Consider the following 25,963-nt stretch of genomic DNA (forward strand, 5'->3'; position numbering starts at 1 on the left):
GACAGGTTAGAGAATTGTATTTTGTTTTGGAATCGTGGGAGGTAAGTTAGTTCTGTTTTTCTTTCTAGTGTGTTTTGTTTGTTGTTTTGGCATCGCCCACCCTGAAGCTCGCTACCTGTTCAGTGAATAAATTAACCAAACTCGTCATTCTGCCGTGGTGTGTTTTTTTTTGTTTGTCGTTGTTATGTATCGGGTTTATTTTTTGTTGTGTTGCACCCCGGCTTCGGGCCGGTGTGTAACATAAATGGGGGCTCGTCCGTTTGAGGGATTTCGGGTTCGTTTGTGTGTCGTGGGGCTCGTGTGGGTGTGTGGGGTTGTTTTTTGTGTGTTTGGGGGTTGTTGGTGTGGGTGGCCGCGGATGGAGTTCGATGTGGACAAGTTTGCCGAGGCGCCTTCCTTGCAGCAGTTGGGTCGGTGTCGGAGGGAGGATTTGTTGCTTATTGCGGGCCGTTTTGATGTGCGAGCGCCGGCGGGGGTAAAGAAGGACGATTTGCGGCAGCTTGTCGCGGTGGCTTTGAGCGAGCGGGGTTTATTGTCGGGCGTGCCGCTTGTTGGTGGAACGGGCGGGGCGGTTGTGGAGCCGTTGGCTCCGGTGTCTGTTCCTCCTGTGGCCACCCCCTCTGTGGCTCCTCCGGCTCCGGTGGTGGGGTCGTCGGCGGAGGAGCTCCAGTTGTTGCTCCGCATTAAGGAGGTGGAGTTGAGTAGTCACCGGTTGGAGGTAGAGGCGATGCATCTGAGGGTGAGGGCGTTGGAGTTGGAGCGTGGACCTCCGCCGCGTGCCCCTGACTCTACGCCGCGTGCCCCTGTCTCTACGCCGCCCACGTCTGCGCCCTCTGTGCTCCCTGCGCCGCCGGCGCCTGGTCCCGCCCCGGCTCTCCGTCAGGATTTTGATATTGGGAGGCACATTAAATTGGTGCCGCCCTTTTGTGAATCGGAGGTGGAATCGTTTTTTTCTGCTTTTGAGCGTGTGGCTACCGCGTTACAGTGGCCGGAGGAGGTCTGGGTTTTACTGTTGCAGTGTCGGCTGGTGGGTAGGGCTCAGGAGGTGTGGGCTAGCCTGTCGGCATCTGAGAGCTTGGATTATGGTGTGGTTAAGGCTGCTGTATTGCGTGCTTTTGAGTTGGTGCCTGAAGCGTACCGTCAGAAGTTTCGGCAGTGTGTGAGGGGGGGGGATCAGACTTATGTGGAGTTTGCGCGCGAGAAGGGTTTGCTCTTTGATCGGTGGTGCCAGGCTAGTGAGGTTAAGGAGTTTGCACAGCTGAGGGAGTTAGTGTTATTGGAGGATTTCAAAGGGTGTTTGCCAGAGCGGGTGGTTGTTTATTTGAACGAGCAGAAGGTCGTTTCCCTCACGAAAGCGGCGGTTCTGGCAGATGAGTTTGCTTTGACGCATAGGAGGGGTTTTTCCCCTCCGTTACGTCGGGGTTCTAGAGTTTTGCCGGAGGTGGGGGGGGGGCGTTCTCCCCCGCTCTCGCGGCGTAGCCCTACGGTGGCCGCTGGGGACCGCCGATGTTTTTTTTGTCATGAGCTCGGTCATCTCGTTGCTTCTTGTCCTGTGCTGAGGGCGAGGGAGGGGGCGCGGGCCAACATTTCGGGGGGGGCCGTGCAGTGTTGCTCCGCGGTAACCCGCCCTAGCTTAATGCCGATTGGCGTCGTTCCGCGGGGGATAGATGAGGTGTTTCGACCGTTTATTTCGTCGGGGTTTTTATCGTTGTCTGGTGATGCGGGGGACCGGGTTCCGATCACTATCTTGAGGGATACCGGGGCGAAGCATTCGGTGGCGCGGCGTGGAGTCGTGCCTTTCTCTCAGCAGTCGTATTGTGGTTCTGACTTACTGGTGTGGGGTATACAGATGAGTATTCTACGCATGCCTCTCCATACGGTTACTTTGACCTCGTCTTTTGTATCGGGCGCTGTGCGGGTGGGGGTTCGAGATCAGCTGCCGATTGAAGGTATTGATCTTATTTTGGGGAATGACTTGGCCGGGGGAAAAGTGTTTCCGGCTACTCCGGAAGTTATTGAGTGTCCTACCTCGGATCGGTTATGCCACTTTCCGTCGGAGCTGGGTGACTCCACGGTTTTTCCGGCATGTGTGGTTACTCGTGCTCAAGCTCGTCGCTTGGGTGGGGAGGTGGACATATCCGGAATGTTTCCGGACGGCTCTGAGCCGCATGATAGTTCTGTTCCGGGGGTGGATGGTGGGACGGCGAAGGTTTTTAGTGTGGTGTCGGAGGATTTGCGCCTGGCGGTAAACAGGGAGCAGCTCATTGCGGCCCAACAGGCTGATGATACGTTGTCTGCCTGTCGAGCTGCTGCCTTGCAGCCAGGGGCGGTGCCTGGTGCTGCTTCTTATGAGGTTGATCGCGGGGTTCTGTTACGCAATTGGGCTCCGGTGGGTGGGTTGGGGGGTGAGGTGGTCACTCAGGTGGTGGTGCCGACGGAGTACCGACCCCAGGTTTTGAGTCTGGCCCATGAGCATCATCTGTCAGGCCACTTGGGGATTAAAAAAACTTATGACCGAGTGCTTCGTTACTTTTTTTGGCCGGGGCTTAAGTCTGATGTGGCGTGCTATTGTCGGTCCTGTCATGTGTGCCAGGTGTCGGGTAAGCCCAATCAGGTCATTCCACCCGCCCCGTTACATCCAATTCCTGCAATAGGGGAGCCCTTCGAGCATGTTATTGTGGACTGTGTAGGGCCTTTACCGAAAACTAAGGCGGGTTACCAGTACGTACTCACCATAATGTGTGCGGCCACACGGTTTCCAGAAGCTATTCCCCTGCGATCGCTTAGGGCTAAGGCCGTGGTGAAAGCCTTAGTACAGTTCTTTTCTATATTTGGGTTACCGAAGTACATTCAGACCGATCAGGGCTCTAATTTTCTGTCGGGGGTTTTTGCTCAGGTGATGACTGAGTTGTCGGTTAAGCACCGGGTGTCTAGTGCTTATCACCCAGAAACACAGGGGGCTTTGGAGCGATTCCATCAGACCTTGAAGGCCATGTTACGGAAGTACTGTTTTGAAACTGAGTCCGAATGGGATGTGGGCCTGCCGTTATTGCTATTTGCCATTCGAGAGACCACACAAGAGTCCCTGGGTTTTAGCCCGGCGGCGTTGGTTTTTGGGCATACGGTGCGTGGACCCCTACGTCTGCTCCAAGAGGGGTGGCTCGCGCAGCCCGACCAGCCGCGGCCCGTGCACAACGTGCTTGACTATGTAAGTTCGTTTAGGGAGAGGCTGCACGCTGCATGTGAGTTGGCGCGCAGGTCGCTTTCCGGTGCTCAGGAGAAGATGAAAGAGAGGTATGATAGGAAGACCCTCAAGCGCACCTTTTTGCCTGGTGAGCGTGTTTTAGTTCTCTTACCCATTGTGGGTTCATGTTTCCAAGCTCGTTTTAGTGGTCCGTATGAGATCGAGCGCCAAGTTAGTGACACGGATTACCTGATTAAAACCCCGGATAGGCGGAAGAAGTCCCGGGTTTGTCATGTTAATATGCTCAAGAAATATGTGGACCGGAACCAGAGCCAGACTAACTCTGTTTCCCCTGTGGTGACGGTGGGTTCACCCTCCTACCAACCGGAGGTGGATGGGTTGCGTGAACCCCAGGGACCCAGCTCAGGGGCCCGCTTGGAGAATTCAAAGATCTTGGAGGACCTTGAGGCTCATTTGCTTTATTTGGGTGAGCCCCACAGGCAGGATATTTACAATCTGATCTGTGGTCATATTGTGCTCTTTAGTGACAAGCCGACTCAGACCACTATGCTTGAGCATGATATAGATGTTGGCGAACACCGGCCCATTAAGCAGCATGCCTATCGGGTCAATCCCGGAAAGCGGGCAATCATGAGAAAGGAGGTGGAATACCTGTTGGAGAATGGTTTTGCGGTGCCCAGCTTCAGTCCATGGAGCTCTCCTACCCTCTTGGTGCCTAAATCTGATCAAACCCCACGTTTTTGTAATGATTACCGTAAAGTAAATGCCATCACCAAGCCAGACTCCTTTCCGCTCCCCCGTATGGATGACTGTGTTGATAGGGTGGGCTCAGCCAGATTTGTCACCAAGCTAGATCTTTTGAAAGGTTATTGGCAGGTGCCCCTGTCGCAACGGGCGGCGGAGATTTCAGCTTTCGTGACACCAGACCATTTCCTGCAATACACGGTGATGCCGTTTGGGTTGAGAAATGCTCCCGCCACGTTTCAAAGGCTGATGAACATGGTGCTACTGGGTGTTCAGGGATGCGAGGTCTACTTAGATGATATTGTGGTTTACTCGCTGACCTGGCTAGAGCACATGGAGACGCTACGGGAGGTTCTTGTCCGATTGAAGGGTGCCTGTTTGACAGTCAATTTGGCCAAATGCGAGTTTGGCAAAGCTGTGGTTACCTACCTAGGGAAGCAGGTGGGACAGGGGCAGGTACGCCCTCTCATGGCCAAAGTCCAGGCCGTCTTGGATTTCCCTATACCAACTACGCGGCGTCAGCTTCGCCGTTTTTTGGGAATGTGTGGCTACTATCGAGGGTTCTGCAAAAATTTCGCCACCGTGGTTATTCCTCTGACAGCCCTGACAAGTCCGTCGTGCCTGTTTTTGTGGAACTCTGATTGTCAGGATGCCTTTGACTCAGCCAAAGCCCTGTTGTGCAGTGCCCCAGTGTTAGGTGCCCCTGACTTCACTCGGGTGTTTAAGTTAGAGGTGGATGCCAGTGCGCATGGTGCGGGTGCTGTACTCCTGCAGGAGGATGACCAGGGTATTGATCACCCCGTGTGTTACTTCTCAAGAAAATTCAATAAACATCAGGTGAATTATAGTACCATCGAGAAGGAAGCTTTAGCGTTACTCTTAGCCCTCCAACATTTTGAGGTGTATGTCAGTTCCAGCCCCGCTCCAACTGCTGTGTATACGGACCACAACCCCTTGGTTTTCCTCTCTCGCATGAGGAATAACAATCAGCGTCTCATGCGTTGGTCTTTGCTGCTGCAGGACTTTAATATTGACATCCATCATCTTAGAGGGGCTGATAATATTGTGGCCGATGCCCTATCCCGGGTGGAGACCTAGGTCTAGCATCTCTCTAATGAGATGCTTGATTTTAGGTGGGGGGGTGTTATGACCCAGGGTCATTATTTGTGGTACGGGGTTGTTATTGTTTGTATTTGTATTCAGCGATGCTTGTTTCCAGGTGGAGGCCGCCCATTGGTGGAGGAAGGAAAGAGGCCAGCTACAAAAGGGGTTGGACTGGGCCGGTGAGGAGACTTTTCCTGGTTCCCCGTGAGCTGTGTGGCTGGGGACCGTCGTGGCGTGTGACTGCACGGGGCTGCAATATTAATGCTGAAAAAGGGTTGTACCTGGGCTTGGTAGCTGTAGGGGTGGGAAGCCGTTTCTTTTATTCCCCTCTTTTTTCCTGTTTCGGGTAGGGAGACAGGTTAGAGAATTGTATTTTGTTTTGGAATCGTGGGAGGTAAGTTAGTTCTGTTTTTCTTTCTAGTGTGTTTTGTTTGTTGTTTTGGCATCGCCCACCCTGAAGCTCGCTACCTGTTCAGTGAATAAATTAACCAAACTCGTCATTCTGCCGTGGTGTGTTTTTTTTTGTTTGTCGTTGTTATGTATCGGGTTTATTTTTTGTTGTGTTGCACCCCGGCTTCGGGCCGGTGTGTAACAGCTAGTCTTGCTTGAGCATTTAAGAGTTGTCTGTCTCAGGTTTGACTTTCTTACATCAGTCCTCGGGTTACAGAAGCCTATTGTTGTTGAATATTAAGAACTGGAATAAAGCTGCAGATTAATATTTTGATCTCATAAATGGGTCAACAGACTCACAGAGTCATCAGGGGCAGTCATCATTCCCATAAGATGGGCATAAGTAGAAGAACATCCATTATTTAAGTCTATATGCAGCGGAACTGTGTGCAGTAGTGCTTGCACTGCAGTGGGCAGAGGGTTTGAGAGATAGTAAGATGCTTATATTCAGTGTTTGATACAGTGACAGCCAGTAAGGACTTGGATATGATCTGTGAGATTCTATCAGTTAATTCTTGCTTAAATGAACAGGGCAAAAGTACAACATTGGGTACCAGCACACACAAGAATTAATAGCAATAAAAAGGAAGACAAACAAGGTAGATATTCAAATCAAACCATCCAAGTCAGGGAAAAACAGAGCGGGGAAATAAACTGGCAAAAAAACTGGGATGGTGGAAGTAAAGGGAGTCAGTCATGCATGATACAAAGAAAGGTAGGATAGATAAGGAGCTAGGGCACTAACGAGAAACGTGTGATAATCAGCAGACTTTCAGTTGTACACAGTCGTTTTAATGGGACACTTTTTATTATGGGGAAAAATCCAACTAACTATAGTAATGTGAAACTTGATATTTGTTTGTTTGGCTTGGGCTTGGCCATTTTGGTTTGTTAGGTTTTACACTACAAAACACCACATTAATTAATTAATTGCCTTTTGTAAACTTTTGTCCAAATTATGTCTCTCCCATTATTTGTCATAGCTCTTGAGCCAGATGACAACAGAATGTACTGAAGGAATACTCTTATATGATTCTCCAATGAATTTAAATGTGACCCTATAAAAAATACATACATAGTACAATATAAAACTACAGTATACATATCTTGATATTTACAGAAAATAGGGTAGAAGATGTCTCTCAGCCTCTGTCTTTTAAACCAGCACGTTTCATTCCTTTGCTGCCCGTGCCTTTTCCTCTTTTCTTTCTTTTATGATGTGCTGTCATCAGTGCGTGCACCTATCTCACCCACTTGGCCTCTTTCATGTTTTGGCCCATTTGTCTTCATCAAATATAAAGACTACAGCAGCTACCAACACGGAAATGTGTTACCTCAGCATTAAAATCAGTCCTAATGTACATGCTTCTGTACACTCATTTTCATTTTAATTGTGCCATTTTGGGTCTTACTTAGATTACTGTAAACGGTCTTCCTGTAGGAAGAAACAAAATAATTTAAGAAGAAGAGATGCTTTGCAAAGCCTAAAGTTAAGCTAATTTCTGTGCTTAAATACAGAAGAAAAACTCTTTCTTCAAGGTTGCTCTTAGCAGTGGAGTTCAAAAGCAAACAAAAAGCCCACCGCACTGAATGTGACAAGTTTTAATTCATAAACACTCCAAAACATAACATAACAAAGTTAAACATAAGAGAACAAATGGTAGCAGCCTGCACCTCATCTGACCCCTACTCAAAAACATCATTTATATATTCCACTAGATTGGCTTTTTAGATTTAATTATGTGGTCAGGGGCCAAAAGTAAGTCCAGCTCTATTCAAACTACAGTTTGGTATTTGAGGATTTAACACCATTAACTTATATTGTTCATTTTATTGTCATGTTTACAAAGATTTATGAAAGGATACATGCAAGCAAATGATAGATCCTATGAGCATCTTCAAACACACCTGCTTCTACTAAATCTCTGTCTGCTTTCCATCTGTCCATCTGTCTGTCTGAATAATGACTCTCTCAATCCCTGGCTGTTCAACTGCTTTGTTGTCTTATTTATCCGTTTCCCTCATTTGTCTCTGTGCATAATTTGACTGAAGGAACCTGTAGAAAACTGAGAGTGAATGTATGATAAGAGTCACATGTACACACATGGCTTTCAAGAGCAATTAATGTACTCTTCAGTTAATATGTAAAATAGAGGGCAAGAAAAACTGATTCGTAAGACTAAAAAAGGGATTTCACCAGGCCAATACATGTGTGCTAATGACAAAAATCATGCCACTTGCTATTTCTAAAAAAAATGGATGCTGTATCTACTAGAGACTGAACAAATTCCTCAGTGGGGGAAAACAAAACGAGACTTGTTTTTGAAGATATTTTGATTCATGATATGGGACACTAAACTTGTCAAAACATAATTTCATTTATACAGAATATAATGAATACTGAATTTACAGCTGCGTCGCAGCAATGCTCAACATAAAATATTCACAAAGGTAACATAACTTTGTACTTGTAACACATTAACATGGCTCCTCAAAAAAAGAGCTCAATGCTGCTCATTTCTATGATACTGTAATTACACCACAAAAATATATTAGTAGTACTGCTACTGACTACCAAGATTCTAGTATTGTGTGACCCCTTTATTTGCTTGGCATATGAGTTATTATGTTTTTGAAGGTTTGCAACTTACAAGGACATATGTGAGAACCTACACATACCTATTGCCTTGCACTTTAGAAGGATTTATATGTAAGGGAACTAACAGGATATAGGAATCACTTCTGCTATAACCTGAGGTACGCACAGTCCAGACTGGTTCCCAAGAGTTTGCACCTTGGGTCCGCAGACAAGGGGCAGTAAAAGCATAAGACGAAGCATAAGAAATAACCATCCAAAAACGCTACTTCTAAGGCTTCAAAAGTCAATGGGTGACATCCTGGGGGTTTCAAACATCGTTTTTTTAACTGTCTGATTAGGCCTAAAAAGTAACAAATGTTTCAAAATACTTTCTTTCATATGCCTACTCCTCTAAGAGTGAAATGTATCATATGAATGGACACAGTTGGAATACGATCAGTTTCATGAGGACCAATGAATTGTGTTTCTTTATAAACTGACCCTATTGTACCCATTTATGGTCCATTTAGAGGCGTGGTTGTTTTGGATTCACAGTCACTGTGAACAGAAACACGGCCTCCACTTGGCTCATGCTAATGGACTAAGCCTCAGGGGGTTATAAGAATAGAATAGAATAGAATAGAATAGAATAGAATAGAATTCAACTTTATTGTCATTGCACATGCACAGGTACAGGGCAACGAAATGCAGTTTGCATCCATCCAGAAGTGCTTTAGTGATATAGATATATTACAATATATATTAGCAATAATATAGATATGTGAGTATATTACAGAAATGGGTCTATTATGGTATGTTATAATGTACACGGTATGAAGTATGTTGTGAATATTCTATAACTATAAGTATGTACAGGCTGTAGTGAGTACAAGCTATGTACAGGATATGAACAGGATATAAATATGAAAAACTATACAGAATATGAAATGAAATAAATAACTTTACAGAATCTGGGATATACAGCTATACAGAAATGGGAACTATGCAAGTTGTAAACAGTTGTAGGATTAAAGATTATCGAATGTACAGAATGATTATTTACACAGAGCTATACAGTAGTGCAGTTAAGATAAGTGAGGGTGTAGATAGTTTCTACAGAGGCTATATAAAGTGCTAGTGGTTGTGAGTGGTGGTTCAGTCCATGTTATTATTGTGTTTGAGGGTACAGTTGTCCATTGTGGGTGTGTGTATGTTCAGTCCATGAGTTAACGTGGGTCAGATGTCAGGAGGCAGAGTTCAGGAGTCTGACAGCTGTGGGGAAGAAGCTGTTCTGGTACCTGGTGGTCTTAGTCCGGAGGCTCCTGTGGCACCTCCCAGAGGGCAGGAGGGTGAAGAGTCCATGTGATGGGTGACTGGGGTCTTTGATGATTTTCCCAGCCCTTTTCAGACACCGCTTCCTGTAGATGTCTTTTATGGCAGGAAGTGGTGCTCCGGCGATGCGCTGGGCAGTTTTCACGACCCTCTGCAACGCCTTCCGGTCCGAGGCAGAGCAGTTCCCGTACCAGACTGTTATACAGTTGGTCAGGATGCTCTCGATGGTGCAGCGATAGAAGTTCACCAGGATGTCTGAGGACAGGTGGTTCTTCCTCAGAGTCCTCAAGAAGAAGAGGCGCTGGTGAGCCTTCTTGACCAGCTTGGAGCAGTTGGTCGTCCAGGTGAGATCCTCGGAGATGTGGACTCCCAGGAACTTGAAGCTGCTCACACGCTCCACAGCCGTCCCCTTAATGTGGATGGGTGGATGTGGGTCAGCATTCCTCCTGTAGTCCACGATGAGCTCCTTGGTCTTCTCGGTGTTAAGCAGCAGGTTGTTTCTGTCGCACCACTCAGCCAGACGATCCACCTCCTCCCTGTAGGCGGCCTCATCGTTGTCACTGATGAGGCCAATCACCGTGGTGTCATTTGCAAACTTAATGATGGTGTTGGAACCATCAGCAGGTCTGCAGTCGTGGGTGAAGAGGGAGTAGAGGAAAGGGCTCATCACACAGCCTTGTGGTACACCGGTGTTCATTGTGATGGTAGATGAGCAGCGGTTATCCAGCCGGACATGTTGGGGGCGGTTGGTCAGGAAGTCCAGTAACCATTTGCAGATGAGGGAACTGATACCCAGGTCTGTCAGTTTCCTGATGAGTTGTGACGGGTGGATTGTATTGAATGCTGAACTGAAGTCTATAAACAGCATTCTGGCGTAGGTGTTGTTGTTGTCCAGGTGTGAGAGGACAGAGTGCATTGCGATGGAGACTGCATCCTCTGTGCTCCTGTTCCGGCGGTATGCGAATTGGTGGGGGTCCAGGGTGGGGGGGAGACAGGATTTGAAGTGTGCTAGGACCAGTCGCTCTAAGCACTTAGTGATGATGGGGGTGAGTGCTACTGGGCGGTAATCATTGAGGCAAGATGGGTTGGAGTTTTTGGGTATCGGGACGATGGAGGTGGATTTGAAGCAGGCCGGTACCACAGCGTGGGCCAAGGACAGATTGAATATGTCTGTGAGCACTCCTGCAAGCTCCCCAGAACACGCTCTGAGAACACGCCCAGGGATGCCATCAGGGCCTGCAGCCTTGTGGACATTGATCCTGCTCAGCACCGCTCCTACATCGGTGGGGGAGAGAGTCATAGGTTGGTGGTCTGGCGTCATGTCTGCTTTGGTTGTGGTTGTGGGGTTCCCTCGCTCAAAACGAGCATAAAAGTTGTTGAGCTCGTTGAGGAAGGAGACATCAGAGGATGCGGGGGAGGGTTTGGTGGTCCTGTAGTCTGTGATGGTCTGGAGTCCTTGCCACATGCGTCGGGGGTTGGAGTTGGAGAAGTGTTCTTCTACCTTCTTTTGTAATGGTGTTTGGCTTTTTTGATGCCCTTCTTTAGATTAGCCCTGGCTGTACTGTAGGCGTGTGCATCTCCTGACCTAAAGGCAGAAGCGAAGCTAATAAATATAAGGATTTATTGCCCTGACTCTATACAGAGCATTTGGAGACCAGAAGGGGGTTGAGGTGTTTACAATGGAACACAGCATTCATTTCTGTGTGTAGTAGTTAACGTTGTAGAGCCTGACAGGAATACTAAAAGTGCAAGAGAGATGCAGCTGCTGTGTGGGTGAGCTCTCTCTCCATCCATCTATCGTTCCATCTTTGCCAGTCTTTTCCTCTCCTTTTTTCCCCAATTCAATCACAGTTGGTTGGCTCAGTGTTCTAACCGACTGGTAGGATTTTCAATCATGTATGTTTTTTCTGTGACTTCTGGATACTGTGATTAGCTGTTGGAGTTCCCAGGCAACCCCATGTAGCCAGGGTAACAACTTTAAAAAAAATAATAATAATGTTACCCTGTCTTTGACACTTTGTTTCTTTTTCTTTTTCCTGAAGCTCATTCTTTTACCAAAAACTCTTGATACTCAGATGAGCAGGCAAACGCATGGGCATGAACTGCTCATGCACAGTATATGCTTCCATTGTTTAATTTGAAAAATGGCTGTTTAATGAATAGAATCTTAATAAGTCTATCACAAATGCAAACTTAGACATATGTACGTGCAAAAATTCCTACACACTTACCCACAAGCCAAACGTACGAAAGTGTGTGAGCCTTAGTCATACACCAGCACACAGAAAAAATGCATTTAGGGATTTCTGAGTCATCTGAGTGCATCTTGATTGACACTGACTGTCAGTTGGTAAAATCTTCCTCTGTCTCTCTCCTACACGCTCCAAAAACTGCACTCTGAGGCTTGCTTGGTGCGTGTGCGTGTGCGACGTTGATTGTCAGAGCATCTTGGCCAACCCCTGAGGCTTTTTACTTGTCAAGAAAGGTGTCTGGCTGCATTTCTCACACTGCAGAAGGGCATGTTTTTCCATGTTTGTCACACTTTCCTTTTGTTTTGTGCCATTTCCCACCCCATTTCTCCTTGCATTCTACTTCCTCCTCCTTTACCATTTTCTTCAAATACTTCCACCTTCCCTGACTCCAGAATCTCCAAAATCCTTCACCTCCTTTTGTCCTCCCATGAATTTCTTCCAAATTTCCCATCCTGTTTTTTATCCATTTTATCCACGGATCATTTTATGTATGTTGACAAGTAAATCTTGGTTAGACCTTTCTCAGTCGCCCTTCTTTAAACCTATTACTTCAGGTAGCTCTGTGTATATTATCTTTCAGACACATTTAATCTTTTTTCAGACTTTTGTCCTGCTTCTATATTAAAGAATTAACAACACTAGGTGTGATCTTTCAACCTTTCTAAACCTCTCCTTAATCTCTTTAGTTACTTTTCATTTGCAACTAGAAACTTTAATATATTGTTGGTTGTTATTTGCTCAGAGGCAACGTGCATACTCAATTAATAAAATACCCCACTTAAGGATTTCATTTGGGTCACAGGGAGGTGATCAAAATGGATAACCGTGCTCACATTCTCGTTTCTGCTTGTGTACATCTTTAAAAAGAAAACTTGGTTAAGTATAGATTGTGGTTTTGGTTAAATGCTAATGAACACACTGGGTCAAAAGTATTTTTTTCCAGTAACCAAACTCATGACAGTTCCGCTCATATCAGTTTTTATCTTTATTGACTTCCATCTTTGCCTCTAGTATTATATCTTGTTTAATGTCTCTTTTACTCTTTTTAGATTGCTATTACCCCTCCCACAATTCTCTCTCTTTCCCTACTCCCAAACCACTCTTGCTCTTACTTCTCTTACTTATTGCCCTAGGCATTTATTCTTGTGTGTGTGTATGGGTGGGTGGGCGACGCGTGTGCTCGTGTGGCAACGCACAACATGGAGACGTCGAGATTGCCTAGTAGCTTTAGTGTGCAGAGCTAACTGGCACAGTGACAGGAGATGAGAGACTGGCATCAGACTGATGTTACCTCTGGGAGAATCAAGCCCAAAAGAAAGCAGGGAAACAGGTGGTTGCTGAAGAGAAGGAGGAAAAGCAGTGGGGATAAGGGGGTGAGCAACAGATGAGCATGAAGGGTTAAATCAGAGAAAACATTTGTCATAAGCATAGAGGAAGTCAGATGGAGATGGAGAGAATTTAGGAAAGGGAGGAAGAAGATTAAAAAAAGAATTTGATTGTTTTTATTAGATGAAAGAGAAAAAAAACAGCAGTGAGCAATGAAGAGATGGAGAGTGGGTGGATTGAGAGAACAATTTCTTCTAAATGTCCTCAAGAGATATGGTAGAAAAAAAAGAAGGAAAACGATTGCGGATAGACATTCTCCTTGATAGACAGGTGGAGCTCAGAGGGGGAGAAAAAAGTAGTAGGATTATCCAAGGCAGGCAGAGAATGAGAAACAGACTTTCATCCATGGGATCAAACTACGACAAATGAGCCAAGTCCTCTAAAATGTAAATGAGGAGTTTCTTTCCAATATGAGACATCTACTGCTGCAGAAAAAAAGTGACACCTACACTACGAAATGACTGACAGCAAAGAAATTAAACAAATCACAGGACTTTGTGAGGACTACAGATAACTTAAATCCTTGATTGACAAACTATCACTTTCACATATTATTACTAAATGCAATTTACAGAATTCATTAAATAAATACTGACTGTCTTCTTTCTGCACCAATGTGGCTCTGCAGTCATTTCAGAGCGGATGAAAATGTCCACAGTGAATCTGCTGGCTAGATCTGAGTAGCAAGCATGGCTCCAAAAAAAATAACAACTGACTCAAGACCTGGATTTTTGTGTGTGTGTGTGATGTCTGTCTGCACATGACCCTGTGTGCGTGGGTGTGTGAGAAAGGTGATGTGCCCTTCAAAAAGTCCAGTTGTGTTCAACCTATTTTCATTCACCGTGTTCAGGAGTCCTGTGTCCTATATGTAATGTATGTTGTGGAACAATATGATTACTCTTGCCACTTTAGGATTTCACTATTATCCACATTAATAATTATCTTTGGAGGTTTTGACTCCTTGATTTTACTCACCTCAGATCCCTGAAATATACTGTATGTAACCCTGGTTAGTTAAAAAGAGACTGTTGCACAGCAATGCAGTCACAAAATATCAAAGATTTGTGCCTGAAATTAAAATGTTTTAATTCAATTAATTTTTAATTGTATGATGCCAAATCACAACAAAAGTCGACTCATGTATTATATAGTGTATGTAGTAATGTAGTAATAACGACTGACTTTTCCTTTTGACATGTAATTCAAATGGTTTGATCAGACTGCAGTAAAGTCCATCATTTTAAATCTTACTTATTTAACATTTATCTGACATTTTTCTGTCTGGGAAAGTAAAATCGATAGACCACCCTGGTTGTTGCAATCACTTGAAATTTAAAAGAGAAGTATAATCAGGTAAAAAACAAAAAAATCATGCTTTATGAACACGTGTCTATTTCTATGCCTGATTTCCTTATCAAATCATCTTGTTTAAGGCGACTACACAGGTGCGCTTGCATTTTTATTTCCGTTTTAACCACTAAGCACCCACACAATGCCCCAATTCATCATCTAAACAAACCTGAAACTGATTGGATTGACTGAAATCCAATCAAATAAGGAACTCTGATTTGACTGGATTTGGGGTCTGTACATACAGGTGTGCAAAGCACACACGATACACAAAAGTGGGGCACACGAGCGAGTATTTACACTTTTAAATGAATACTCATCTGCTCACAGTCACACTTGTTCAGTCATGCAAGAATTCCCCCCCTACACACACCCGCTTGCACACAGCCTTTCTCCATATGACTGCATTGTGGGAAATCTGCTTTCTGGAGGAGGATATTACATCACAACAGTCAGCCAGCTCACCTGGCTTCGCTCTCCAAACTGAGTTACCGTGGTTACGGCGTTGGAAAATTAAAATAACCCCCACAGGAGTTCAGAGTATTATGGAAATTCAAAAGCCAAGTTGAAGTTGTGAATGAGTTATGAGAAGGACACGGGTGGCGGGAGGTGGGCGAGGTGTTGTTGTATTCGCAGACAGTATAATTACCAGACAAAAAGGGCAGCAAACAGACATCAACAGCTGAATGCTAGGAGTGGGGATTCCCAGAGGGAGTTGTAATTGTGTTCTTTTATATTAATTATTTATTTATTCTGATAAGCAAACACATAACCTTCAGTATATTAAACTACAGGCTTGAGAAGTCACGCAAGACGCCCATAACATAATGTATTCTAACTTCAATCACTTGCTGTCACATTAATGACTTAGGAACAGAATTGTTGGCCCTTTTTTTAAATAATCTGCTGAGATGGAGAAATAATATTTTTGTTTTTACTTTTGCTTTTGCTTGCCAAAGAATGGTTTTAAAGTTGCTGTTTTTTAAAATTATTTTTTATGACAAATAAAAATAAGATAATCCTGGTAAAGCTTCATATCAAATTTGTTACACCATGTGTTGTGCGCCTCAAAAGTCACTATTATTCCCGTTATTAATGACATGACAATAAACCCACAATGTAAACTAATCTAATTTGTCTAATTACTTTTAAATAAAATCTAATATGGCCAAATGGGAAATATGAACTGGACTGGGCTAAAAACACCACAGCACTTTACAGGAAGGGCCAGAGTCGTCTCTATTTTTTGAGGCGACTGAGGTCCTTCAACATCTGCCAGAAAATGCTGAGGATTTTCTATGAGTCTGTGGTGGCCAGTGCGATCCTCTATGCTGTTGCATGCTGGGGGAGCAGGCTGAGGGTCGCAGATGCCAACAGACTTAATAAACTGATCCGTAAGGCCAGCAATGTTGTGGGGATGGAGCTGGACTCCCTCAAGGTGGTGTCGGAGAGGCGGATGCTGTCCAAGATAAAGACAATGTTGGATAACACCTCCCACCCACTCCATGACATGTTGGTCAGTCACAGGAGCACGTTCAGTGAGAGACTGAGATTACCGAAAAGCACCACTGAACGACACAGGAAATCATTCCTGCCTGTGGCCATCTCCCTGTACAACGCATCCACTTAACACACTGTTTGCTGCTACAGCTACACATGTTTCTTTTCCAACTATTTATTTATAAGTGACTTATGTATGTATGTATGTATATATATGTATATATTGTACTATTCTTAGTTAGCGTATTGTCTGTCTTGTCTTAATGTTGGTTTAAAATGGAGCACTGTAACAAAAAATAATTTCCCCCAGGGATCAATAAAGTATTCTGATTCTGATTCTGATGAACATGCCACTTCCTGTTACAATGGGTACTTCTGGAGAGTTGAGACTCACCCCATTGGCTCTGCTCATTGCCTGGTAGTAGATGCTGTAGCTCTTGGCAGGTGACAGCGGAGGGTTCCAGAAACCACCATAGCTCTTGTTGTCCCCCACAGTGAAGGGCTGTACCACCGTGAGGCTGGACGGTGGTAATTCAGCAGCAATGTAATAGGGTGAGTCCAAGATGGAGGCATTGCGGAAGCTCACTGGGACAGAAAAACACTCGGGGGCTTCAGAAGCGGCACGGCGGGTCTTGGACTTGCGCACCTCCTTCACAACAAGCTGGTAGGAGCTGGAAAAATAAATGATGTCTTTAAAAGTAGTGTCTTATGTTGTTTACTGAAACAGGAACAAATCTACTTATCACTAGCTAAAGCAATACTTATGAGGAGATGGTTTACGTGGCAACGACAACAGCCAGAGTTTTTGAAAAGAATAAAAAATTAATCACAATAAACTGACAATATTTCAACTGTTATTTGTCCAGTTAGTACAGTAGAGACAGACTTTGTTTTGAAATAGGGACATAACACATAAAACTGACAACTCTACTTCAACTTTACTATCCCCTGTAGCTCACAGAGTGCTTTAAATTCATTATTACAATGAAAGCATTAGCAGAAGAGGCCCGAGGTCTGCTATGAGGGGGAAAAAAATTCACAAAATCCCAAACTAACCATTAAAAAGGCGTATAATTTGTTATAAGGGTCACTTATTTCTGAACGACAGATATACTTTAGAAGCTAAACTTCAAACAAAGTTCCTGGCAAATCATTTCCTGTGCTGATTCAGCACCCCAGTACAGCTTAAAGGAAGAAAATACGTGTGTGTGTGTGTGTGTGTGTGTGTGTGTGTGTGTGTGTGTGTGTGTGTGTGTATATAAGAGAACGGTGAGGGTAGAAATGAATGGATCTTTTTCAAAGTCCAAACGTGTCTCCTCTTGCCTTATATTCTTTATGTGTACATCAATAGCACGTGTGTGTGTGCATGCTCTCTAACAGGTGCGCATTTACCTGTATGTGCTTTGGCAGGTGTGCTTGTGCTTGTGTGTATTTTAACACATGTGTAGTGGGGTGTTTATATACTTGAATGAACATCTATCTTTGTGCAGTGGAGCTGCTTTCATGTGTATGTGTGTTTCCATTACACTCTGAGAGGCTTCATGAATGGCTGAGGGCTCCTTTAGCGGTCAGGACAAACGCAGCGGCCCTCCGCAATTACCTCCGTCCTCCACGCCAAGAACTCACTTCACAATTATACGCAATTAGGGAAATGTATGTTTCTGTGAAGGGGGCCGCGGCCAATTATCCCCTGTTCCCGTTTGGCAGCTTTCATAAAAGATAATTGCTGATGACCAAAGATGAGTCCCTCTCTCTCTCCCTTACTGTCACTCTCTTTGCTGTTTCTGCCTTTCTGGTAAAATATCCATTTCAAACTAATGGCTTTCAGAGACTGCACAAGGGATGAAGCAGGGGCCTAGCACAAGGAGCGGATAGGGAATTGTGTATGTGTGGGTCTGTGTCGAGCGCTTGGGAGCCCTTATATGTGTGTGTGCTTCTGTTGTAACTATCCATGTCTTTGAATACATATCCATAGGTGTGTGTACGTGTGTTATTGTACCTTTACTCTGTTTGTGAGATGTTACACCTTTACAGCTTGAACATTTAGAGTAAGGGGATTTTCTGAGACTGGTGGATGGCTGTGTGATTATTAGGCAACATAAAGCGAGTGAATTCGAAAAGTGAAGAAATCACTGTGTGTGTATGTGTGTTCTTTGGGGGTTTTTGTTTGTTTTTTTCCCTCAAATAGACAGCTGTTACTGTCACTGTTAAAACTTGGTTTTAAGCTTTAAAGTTGAAGTTTACAGTTAAGGCTTGAAATAAATATATCTCATCAGTACCAATGAAAAGTTTGTTCAGACCTTCCACTGGTACTGTATACTTCTAGAAAGTGTTTTGCTGAGGCTTGCAGACATGTTTTTTGTCATGCACTCTGATGAATGGAGCATGTATGTATGAATATATTGGCAAGTAAAACTGAGAGATTTTTGAGAGTTATTTTCTTCATGTTCCTGTTTTGGAGCAACTATATTATGTGGATGTCATTTTGTGTCACACTGAAGTAATATTCCTTCCAGCCAAGCCACTCTATCATGGCAACACCACCCACCAATGTCAGTGGTTTTGCACAGCAGGACAATGCACTGTTCACTTTGCAAAATCTCATCAAGACATGTTGAAGGAATGTAACAGAATCCATGATGCTTAGCCAACCTCGAGACTCAGGATGCCCGAGAACAAGCCAGATCCATAGAAGTCTAAATCTTAACCCGCTGGGCTCAAATAATCTGTAATGTGCTACTGTCATATACCACAGGACAACCTCAGAGATTCCATGACAGGCCCAACAGCTGTTTTAGCAGCATGAAGGAGACCTACACAATATTAAGCACTGGATTTTAATCAACTGGTGCATATCTGCACTGACAGTCACTGTAAACATTTACAATGGTTTCCGTTTGTGTGCATTTATGTGAAAGTGAACTTGTAGGCACCTGAGCATGCAGCCTGATGTGTGTGTCTTATGAGTGTGTGTCTCAACAGCTGCTTCGCTTTACAGAGCCTTTTCGAGAAAAAAAAAATCTTATCTAACCTCCTAAATTTCAGATGCTCTGATCTGCAGGATGAATAAGAAAACAATTGCAGCAAAAACATTTGTGTGCACATTAACAAACAGATGCCTTTTTTTCCTGCTTCCACACGTACATCTGTTGGCACTTAAAATATGTAATACTTGCACCAAACACACATAATAAGCAAACACATTAATGGGCTTTTCTCTAGTTGATAAACACATGAAGATGGTAGCGATGAGGGTGCGGCCTAATTCAACATGAGATATATTTGCCATCTGCGGGTGATTAATGATGAGATATGATAAGGGATTTACAAAAATTAATGCTAAACCACTGACCTACACTCACATTTCACAAATCCATTTCCCAAAGTCTAAATTGAAGTGATATATATTCTCCACACAGCATTGTCGAAGCTCTATTTCCCTAAAGGCGAGCGAGAATAATGTTCTCCCCTGCACCAATTAAATGGATGAGATCACATGTTCAAAGTGATCTTTTAATTAAAAACATGCTGGCTGAAAAAATGAGAAAAGGAAAAGAAATAAATTAGCTGGGTGCCTTCACTCGCTGCTTTGTTTTGAAGTGAATACAGTGGACTGGTGACTGGGAAAATAAAACCTGTGTGTGCCTGATAAAAGCATTCTAAGGGATTTTACAGAACATGCAAATACAATCTATTTATTGGAGAAGTCATTTGCAAAGATGTTCTTGCACCACAAACATTGTGATTTCTCCGGTTGCTAGACAAGCCGCACAATCTGCTGCTGACTATGGCAACCTGCTAGAGACCAAAGCAATCAAAAGATTTTTGATTGGATACCTCTTTGCAACCAATGACCAGTGACTGTCAGCAACCTCCAGCAACCACTGCAGCATTCACTCTTCCTTAGTGATCAGCAGGTGCCACTGGCCTGTCTGAATGAGGCTCATATAGTCAATTTCACTGACAGTTAGCAACTTGCAGCCACCAGATTACACACTTTTTCCCTTGTGTCTCATGGTTGCCACTGACTGGTCACAAGGCCTGTTTATCCGGGGCCTTAAGAGACATGTGGGTGCTGTTTGTCCTGTTTGACTTTTTGTTGAATGTTGATAAAACTAAGAATTAGCATTAATTACATTTTGTGTTAAATGTGTCTTTTAGTTAACCAAAACTGGTAGTGTCAGCAAAGTACAGACACACTTTGTGAGCCAAGCTAAAAACCCACTCCAAGTGTTAGTTTATGCTGAGGCTTTTTTCTTTTATACTGTTTAGTCCTTGTTTTCACATGTATGGTATAAATTAATAACACCATCAATATCTATGTATACGACTATGAATACGGTGTTTTCTGTACAATATGCTCAATAAAATCCAAATTTCCATTTCCTTATGTTAAGAATTTGATGGCTGAAACCTTAAATTAAAGCAAAGTTTCAAGTAACCAGCTAAAGTATCAGACACTTGGGCCTGCAATGTCCAGTAGAAGTTGCAATTCCACTAGTGAATAGCCAAAAAGTTACAAAAAGCAAAATGAGTAATGACAAAATGTTTCACTGACAAATTAAAAAAAAAAAATCATTCTCTGAATTCCTTTGCATACAAATTAGACTTATATGTGTGAGTAACTGCAATGGCTCTAAAAGGGCCCTGAAGGAAGACCAAAAGAACATGGATGGAAAAAAGTAGGGGGGGTAATGAAAAGGAGGTAGATGGGATGCTGGGAGGAAAAATGTGAGTAGGACAGCAGAGGATAGTAAAAGAAACTCTATGAAAAAGAAACTAAAATTTTGTTAAGGAATGTTAAGAAATTACCTGATAGGTGCTCCGCGGGACTGGGCAGGTTTCAGCAGGATAGTGATGGTTGTCTCGGTCTCATTAAGTGGAGACTCTGACTCATACTCTGGCATCATGGGGGCTGAAAAGGTTTAACAAATTTAAATTTTAAAACAGGTTACCGTACACGGACAATTTTATTGGCCAGCATAATTTAAAAAGCTCTGGGTTGTGGTCAGTCATTTGGTAGAGCACATTTTGAGTCCTTATACCTTTCTTAAAAAGACACTGAAATTAAGTTAACCTGTTTGAGCCATGTCATAGTTTTGTTATTCTCAGAAAAAAACCCACCGGATGTTAATCTGTCTTGAAATGAAAGACCTTTTTAATTAGCTGCCCTCCAGGAAGCCTTTAATGAAAATAATTAAGTAACATGACAAGTTCAAAATAAGACAGTTTTATAAGGTTTAAATAATTTTCTAAAAACATGGCTGATTTGTCCCTTCGTGGTAAAAGTTGTGACCTGAAGCTAATGCAACTCAAAATGTCTCGTTACAAAACAAATGAAAACTTTTCTGATCATTGGTGTTTATATAACACTTTTATTTATCTATCAGATGAAATTAAGGCTAAAACAATTTCACAAGTATAAATATAGTAAATGTCTAGAACAAAATATGCAGATTTATTAGCATTGTACGTGAATTCTGGTAACTTTAGCATACTATACATTAGTATACTGACATTTTACATGAATTGTAACAATACATGGTTTTTGTTTTGGACTGTAAAACTTTATGTGACAAGGCCAAAGCAATCATGCAATCTGATGCCTGTGGGATCATGTCTCTTTGGACTGTCAAACAATGGAGCAAAGAGGTCCACATAAAGATACATGTGCTTTGCCCATCAACGATTCACGCCCAGAGCCAGCACATAGGAGGTACAGTTCTTACACATGATGAATAAAATATGAGATCTTTTAAAAACTGTAAATATGATAAATGTCAAGAAAAAAGTACAAGGATGTGTAATTCTACTATACTGACATATATTTGTATACCGAGATGTTACAAGCATTGTGACAGTGCATGATTTGTCATTTTTGGGTTTTTCTTCCTGTTTAATAAATAATAGACGGAGCATCTAACTTTATGGGGCAAGGCCATGCAATCTGATGCCTGTGGGATCAATCCTCTTTCGACTATCGAACATTGGAATAATGATGCCCACACAAAGACAGATGACCTTTGCCCTTGACTCATTCATGCCTGCAGTGAACATATTGGAGACACTGATCTTTGTAGCATGCTCATACACATGTACAAGACCCTAGCAAAGAAGATATATCCCTGTTTGGATATATCTTTGACCTATGCATCTCAGACTGATGGATTGTCTGTACGAGAGACTGTGCCCTATTGAACAAGAAACCAATATCTCAAAAGGGTTTGACTGCAATTTGAAACAAGTGAACATGCTAGCTGACCAACAATCATCCTCCTTCTAATGACACATGTTTTAGAAATAGCGATACATCCCAAAACCAATCCCAAAAGTAACTCTGTACAAAGGGTTTGTAAAGGTATAAAATCACAGAAATACAATATGTTTCTTGACTTACATGCACACCAACAGTGCTTTGCAAGATATTACCAGAAAGGCATTCTAGTACCTTTGTGGTAGTATACAAATACATTTTTTTTATGGTCTCGCCTTTAAAGGGTTTATGTAACTATTAAATGTAACTTGAATAAAAAAAGAAGTCTAAAAAAACCCAACCTTTGAGGTCTACTTCTTCGTCACTGACAAAGACGGACGGGCATATGGCAAAGCCAGCTATGTTTCCTCTGAGTCAACAATGGAAGAAAAAACGCACCCTCCCATGTGTATGTCGAATCCCTGATTTAAAACATGTAAATGCTAAATTGCTATGAAATGTTCTGTTTTTTTAACATCACAGTATATCTCAACCAGAATGACATTATCAGGATGTATAAAGGTAAAGAAGAAGTAGATGTAAGCTTCACCGCCGAGGGCTTCACAGCTATTCTATTACACTCAAATTTTAATTTCACATCTGTCATGCCCTCATACTGGAGGTGCAGCATATAAATGTCTGAGTAGAACATCAACACTTTTTTCCCTGATTGGTATGGCATTCAGGTTATTAGCATGAATCCTACCCCCGCCACTCTGTCCATCCATCTCTATGTGTCTGCAGCATTTAATTTAAATCTCTACATCATGTAGCTCCTGAACGAGATAATAAAGATTGGTGATGGCGTGACATTTGAAAGAAGACACATCTGTTATGTGTGGAGGCACCACATTTCCTTTTTGTTCCTCTTGGCAATGTGTTGTTAAGTTTTGAAAGGATGATGGAAGAACAGAGGCTCGGTGGAAAGGTCACACTAAAAATCACTGTAGGTGTTGACAGATAGGACAACACTTAAAACATACTGTTAACACATTACGCATTCATCTTCTAGATCAGTCAGGACTTCATCGTGTACAGCAGCACTGTGACAAGGATTCAGTGGTATATTCGCATTTGACTTTAAGCCACAAACCCACATTTTGTTTTGTTTTTTATATTATAGGGAATAGAAGTGACGTGTATACTGTCAACACATGGTAGCGTATATTGTAGTTTACTGTATTATTGTTGGGTTGTATTATTGTAGGGTTTTTACTACACAATATAAAGAGCTTAAAGCAACTGCTGTTGTGATTTGGCGCTATATCAATAAAACCGAATGGAATTGAACTAAGTTGAATAGTGTCGTTAACAGAAAACAATTTCAGGCCACATTTTTTATAAACCACACTGCTTTTTTTAGTAAAAGAGTGGACACTTGTTGTGGCACTTAACAGACTCCAGGACTGAATACAGATAAGTGAAGTGGTTTGAATACAGAGCCTCTTTTGAAACAAAGTGAAAGCACAAGATCTATGTATGCTAGTCAACTATGTAATGAGACTGACAAATGTGGAAGTGACAAGCTTTCAGTGAAATACCGAGTGGTTTATATTTCTAAATGTTCATATTTTACTCTGCAGCTTTTGTATTCATTCCTAAATTAAAATTATTCTCAGTAATGCGATACTTATTCAGAGTTCCTTCTCTATAAAGTTGACTTGTAACCATAAGAGTTTATCGGTTTAGCACAAACTTACAGGGAGTGTCTCCTCAGAGCTTTCTGTTTTCTTTTGTTTTTTCAAAGGTCACAACTGCCTCAATGAGGTCTAACTAGCTAAACAAACCACAAAGGAGAGACAATCCAGTAAAAGATTTGTAAAGGGCTTACAGGAGAATTGTTGGAAAAAAAAAAGGCAAAATGTGAAATCAGAAAGGCACACAGAGAGATTTAGATAACAAAGAATGAGCTGAAGGGTTTTATTTAGCATCAGTCATTCTGTCATTTGGGCATCACAGCATAGCCTTCTCTAAACAGTTGAAATGATAATGTTCTCTCATTCAAGAATAAAGCGCTGTATTAACATATGAGGGCACTTCACAATTCTTGCCACAAAAGTTGATTGTTTTTCCTTTTTTTGTGCAGCGACTGACATTTTCTGTGGACCAAGGCTGGTGACACAAACAGGGGGATACAAAGCCAGATGGGAGAACAACCAAATGGTCATTCAGACAAAGAGAGACACAAATTAAAACGCTTATTTATAGTGCAACTGACTGACATGTCAGCACACAGGCTGTCTAATAAACACGCTTTTACTGTCTGTATGTGGTATTAATGTTTTAAGAAGCAAATAACACCTAACAGTATTGTTTACCTGCAATCTTGGTGGTTATGCGGGTAGTGACAGGCGGACCAAAGCCCTTGTTGGTAGATGCTTTAAGGGTGAAGAAGTAGGTGGTTCCTGGGTACAGCCCAACAAACAGATGGTGGGTCTCATTCCTCTGCTTGAAAACTTGTCCCCGCTGGGTTGTCAGATCAGCACTGGGGTCCAAGGAGCTCAGTGCCTTATAGGTAATCTAGAGGTAGATGGGAAAATTTTACATTTAAATGCACTTACATAATTCAGCTTTATTTATTCATCTGTTTACATTTGTTTCACTCACGCAATTTAAATAAACAAGTGATAGCTCATTTAATTTTAACATGACTGAAATATCTTTTATTTATTTATTTTTTAAAGGAAGGAACAAGCAGGTTTGGTTTAACGTTGCACTTGAGGTTTTAGATATCAATTTGTTTAAACCAATTTTTGTAATGCTTGATTTCAATCAATAATATCTGTTTTCGTTTTTTTATCCATAAGTAGTTTGGTTCGGTTGAATAATGCTTCAAAATTTAAAAAGAACACATTTATGCGTTCATCTAATTGTACACGCAGGCATGCAACAGCATCCTTTGGATTCACTGATGTACAGCTGGTGTACAGTTGGCTGTACAACCAACCAATAAAATGAAAAATGCTATAAATGCTGCATGGCCTGAGGGGAATTGCAATCAGTGATCTTTCTTTTGTCAACATGAATGTTCAATTTTCCCATTAGACATTTCATTTGATTTGATTCAATTTCAAAAATGCCAGCTTAAGTGCAGTCTTAGAGGGTAAAATATGTTATGGTATAAATAGTAATTTCAACCTGTAAAGAATATCAAAATAGACTGATTTTCTTTCTTCTATTTTTTAATCTTCAAATCAGAAAAAAACAAAAAACAAAACAAAAGAAAGTAAGCTTTAAATTCGGAGTCACCGTCTTCCAAACACCTCCACTGACACATCTAAAAGATCCAGTAAATCAATCATCAGTTATTAAATTGTCTGCTAAATGCAGTACAAATAAATTTTTGGAGTTCAAGAGATGATGGCTCTTTACAATAGGTCTGTGTGTCTCTCCACGATCTCCACTTTGAGACTGGAACAAATTGAGCAAATTGACCCGTAACCATTAAACTGGCAGAAACACTAAAATAGTTCTTCTGTTAAAAGAACTGTCAATGTCTGTCGTGGTGTTGCTACTGGCAAGTTTCCACACTGTGAAACCATCAATGACTGCACACATGGGCACACACAAACACGCACGATAAAACACAGGAGGACAGCTGTCATTGTGAATGACAGTCAGTACAAAAGATTATTGAGTGGTGGGAAAAAACACATTAAAAGCAAATCAACTCCAAACACATTTCAGCACTTTGTGGTTGCGTGTAAGTGCTTGTCCGAGTACATATCTGTTTGTCCTTTAGCCACAAAGTGTGAAAAAACGTACTGGATAAAGTGTGAAAGTGAAAACAAAGAGGCAGGTAGAGCAGG

General features: G+C 42.5%; 1 protein-coding gene across 8 annotated transcripts in view; it reads right to left on the bottom strand.

The window, feature by feature from the left end:
• The window catches only part of ptprt (protein tyrosine phosphatase receptor type T), a 336,999-nt gene that overhangs the window by 125,051 nt on the left and 185,985 nt on the right, over window positions 1–25,963 (bottom strand). For all 8 annotated transcript variants that reach the window (XM_080890788.1, XM_080890791.1, XM_080890787.1 and 5 more), the window contains exons 12-14: window positions 24,473–24,674; window positions 20,714–20,816; window positions 16,296–16,572 (exon numbers count right to left, since the gene is read on the bottom strand). In XM_080890788.1, coding sequence (XP_080746914.1) covers window positions 16,296–16,572; window positions 20,714–20,816; window positions 24,473–24,674 — 582 coding nt within the window. The remainder of the gene's footprint in view (window positions 1–16,295; window positions 16,573–20,713; window positions 20,817–24,472; window positions 24,675–25,963) is intronic.

Source organism: Rhamphochromis sp. 'chilingali', assembly GCF_963969265.1.
Source record: "Rhamphochromis sp. 'chilingali' genome assembly, chromosome: 9".
Taxonomy (NCBI): Eukaryota; Metazoa; Chordata; class Actinopteri; order Cichliformes; family Cichlidae; genus Rhamphochromis; species Rhamphochromis sp. 'chilingali'.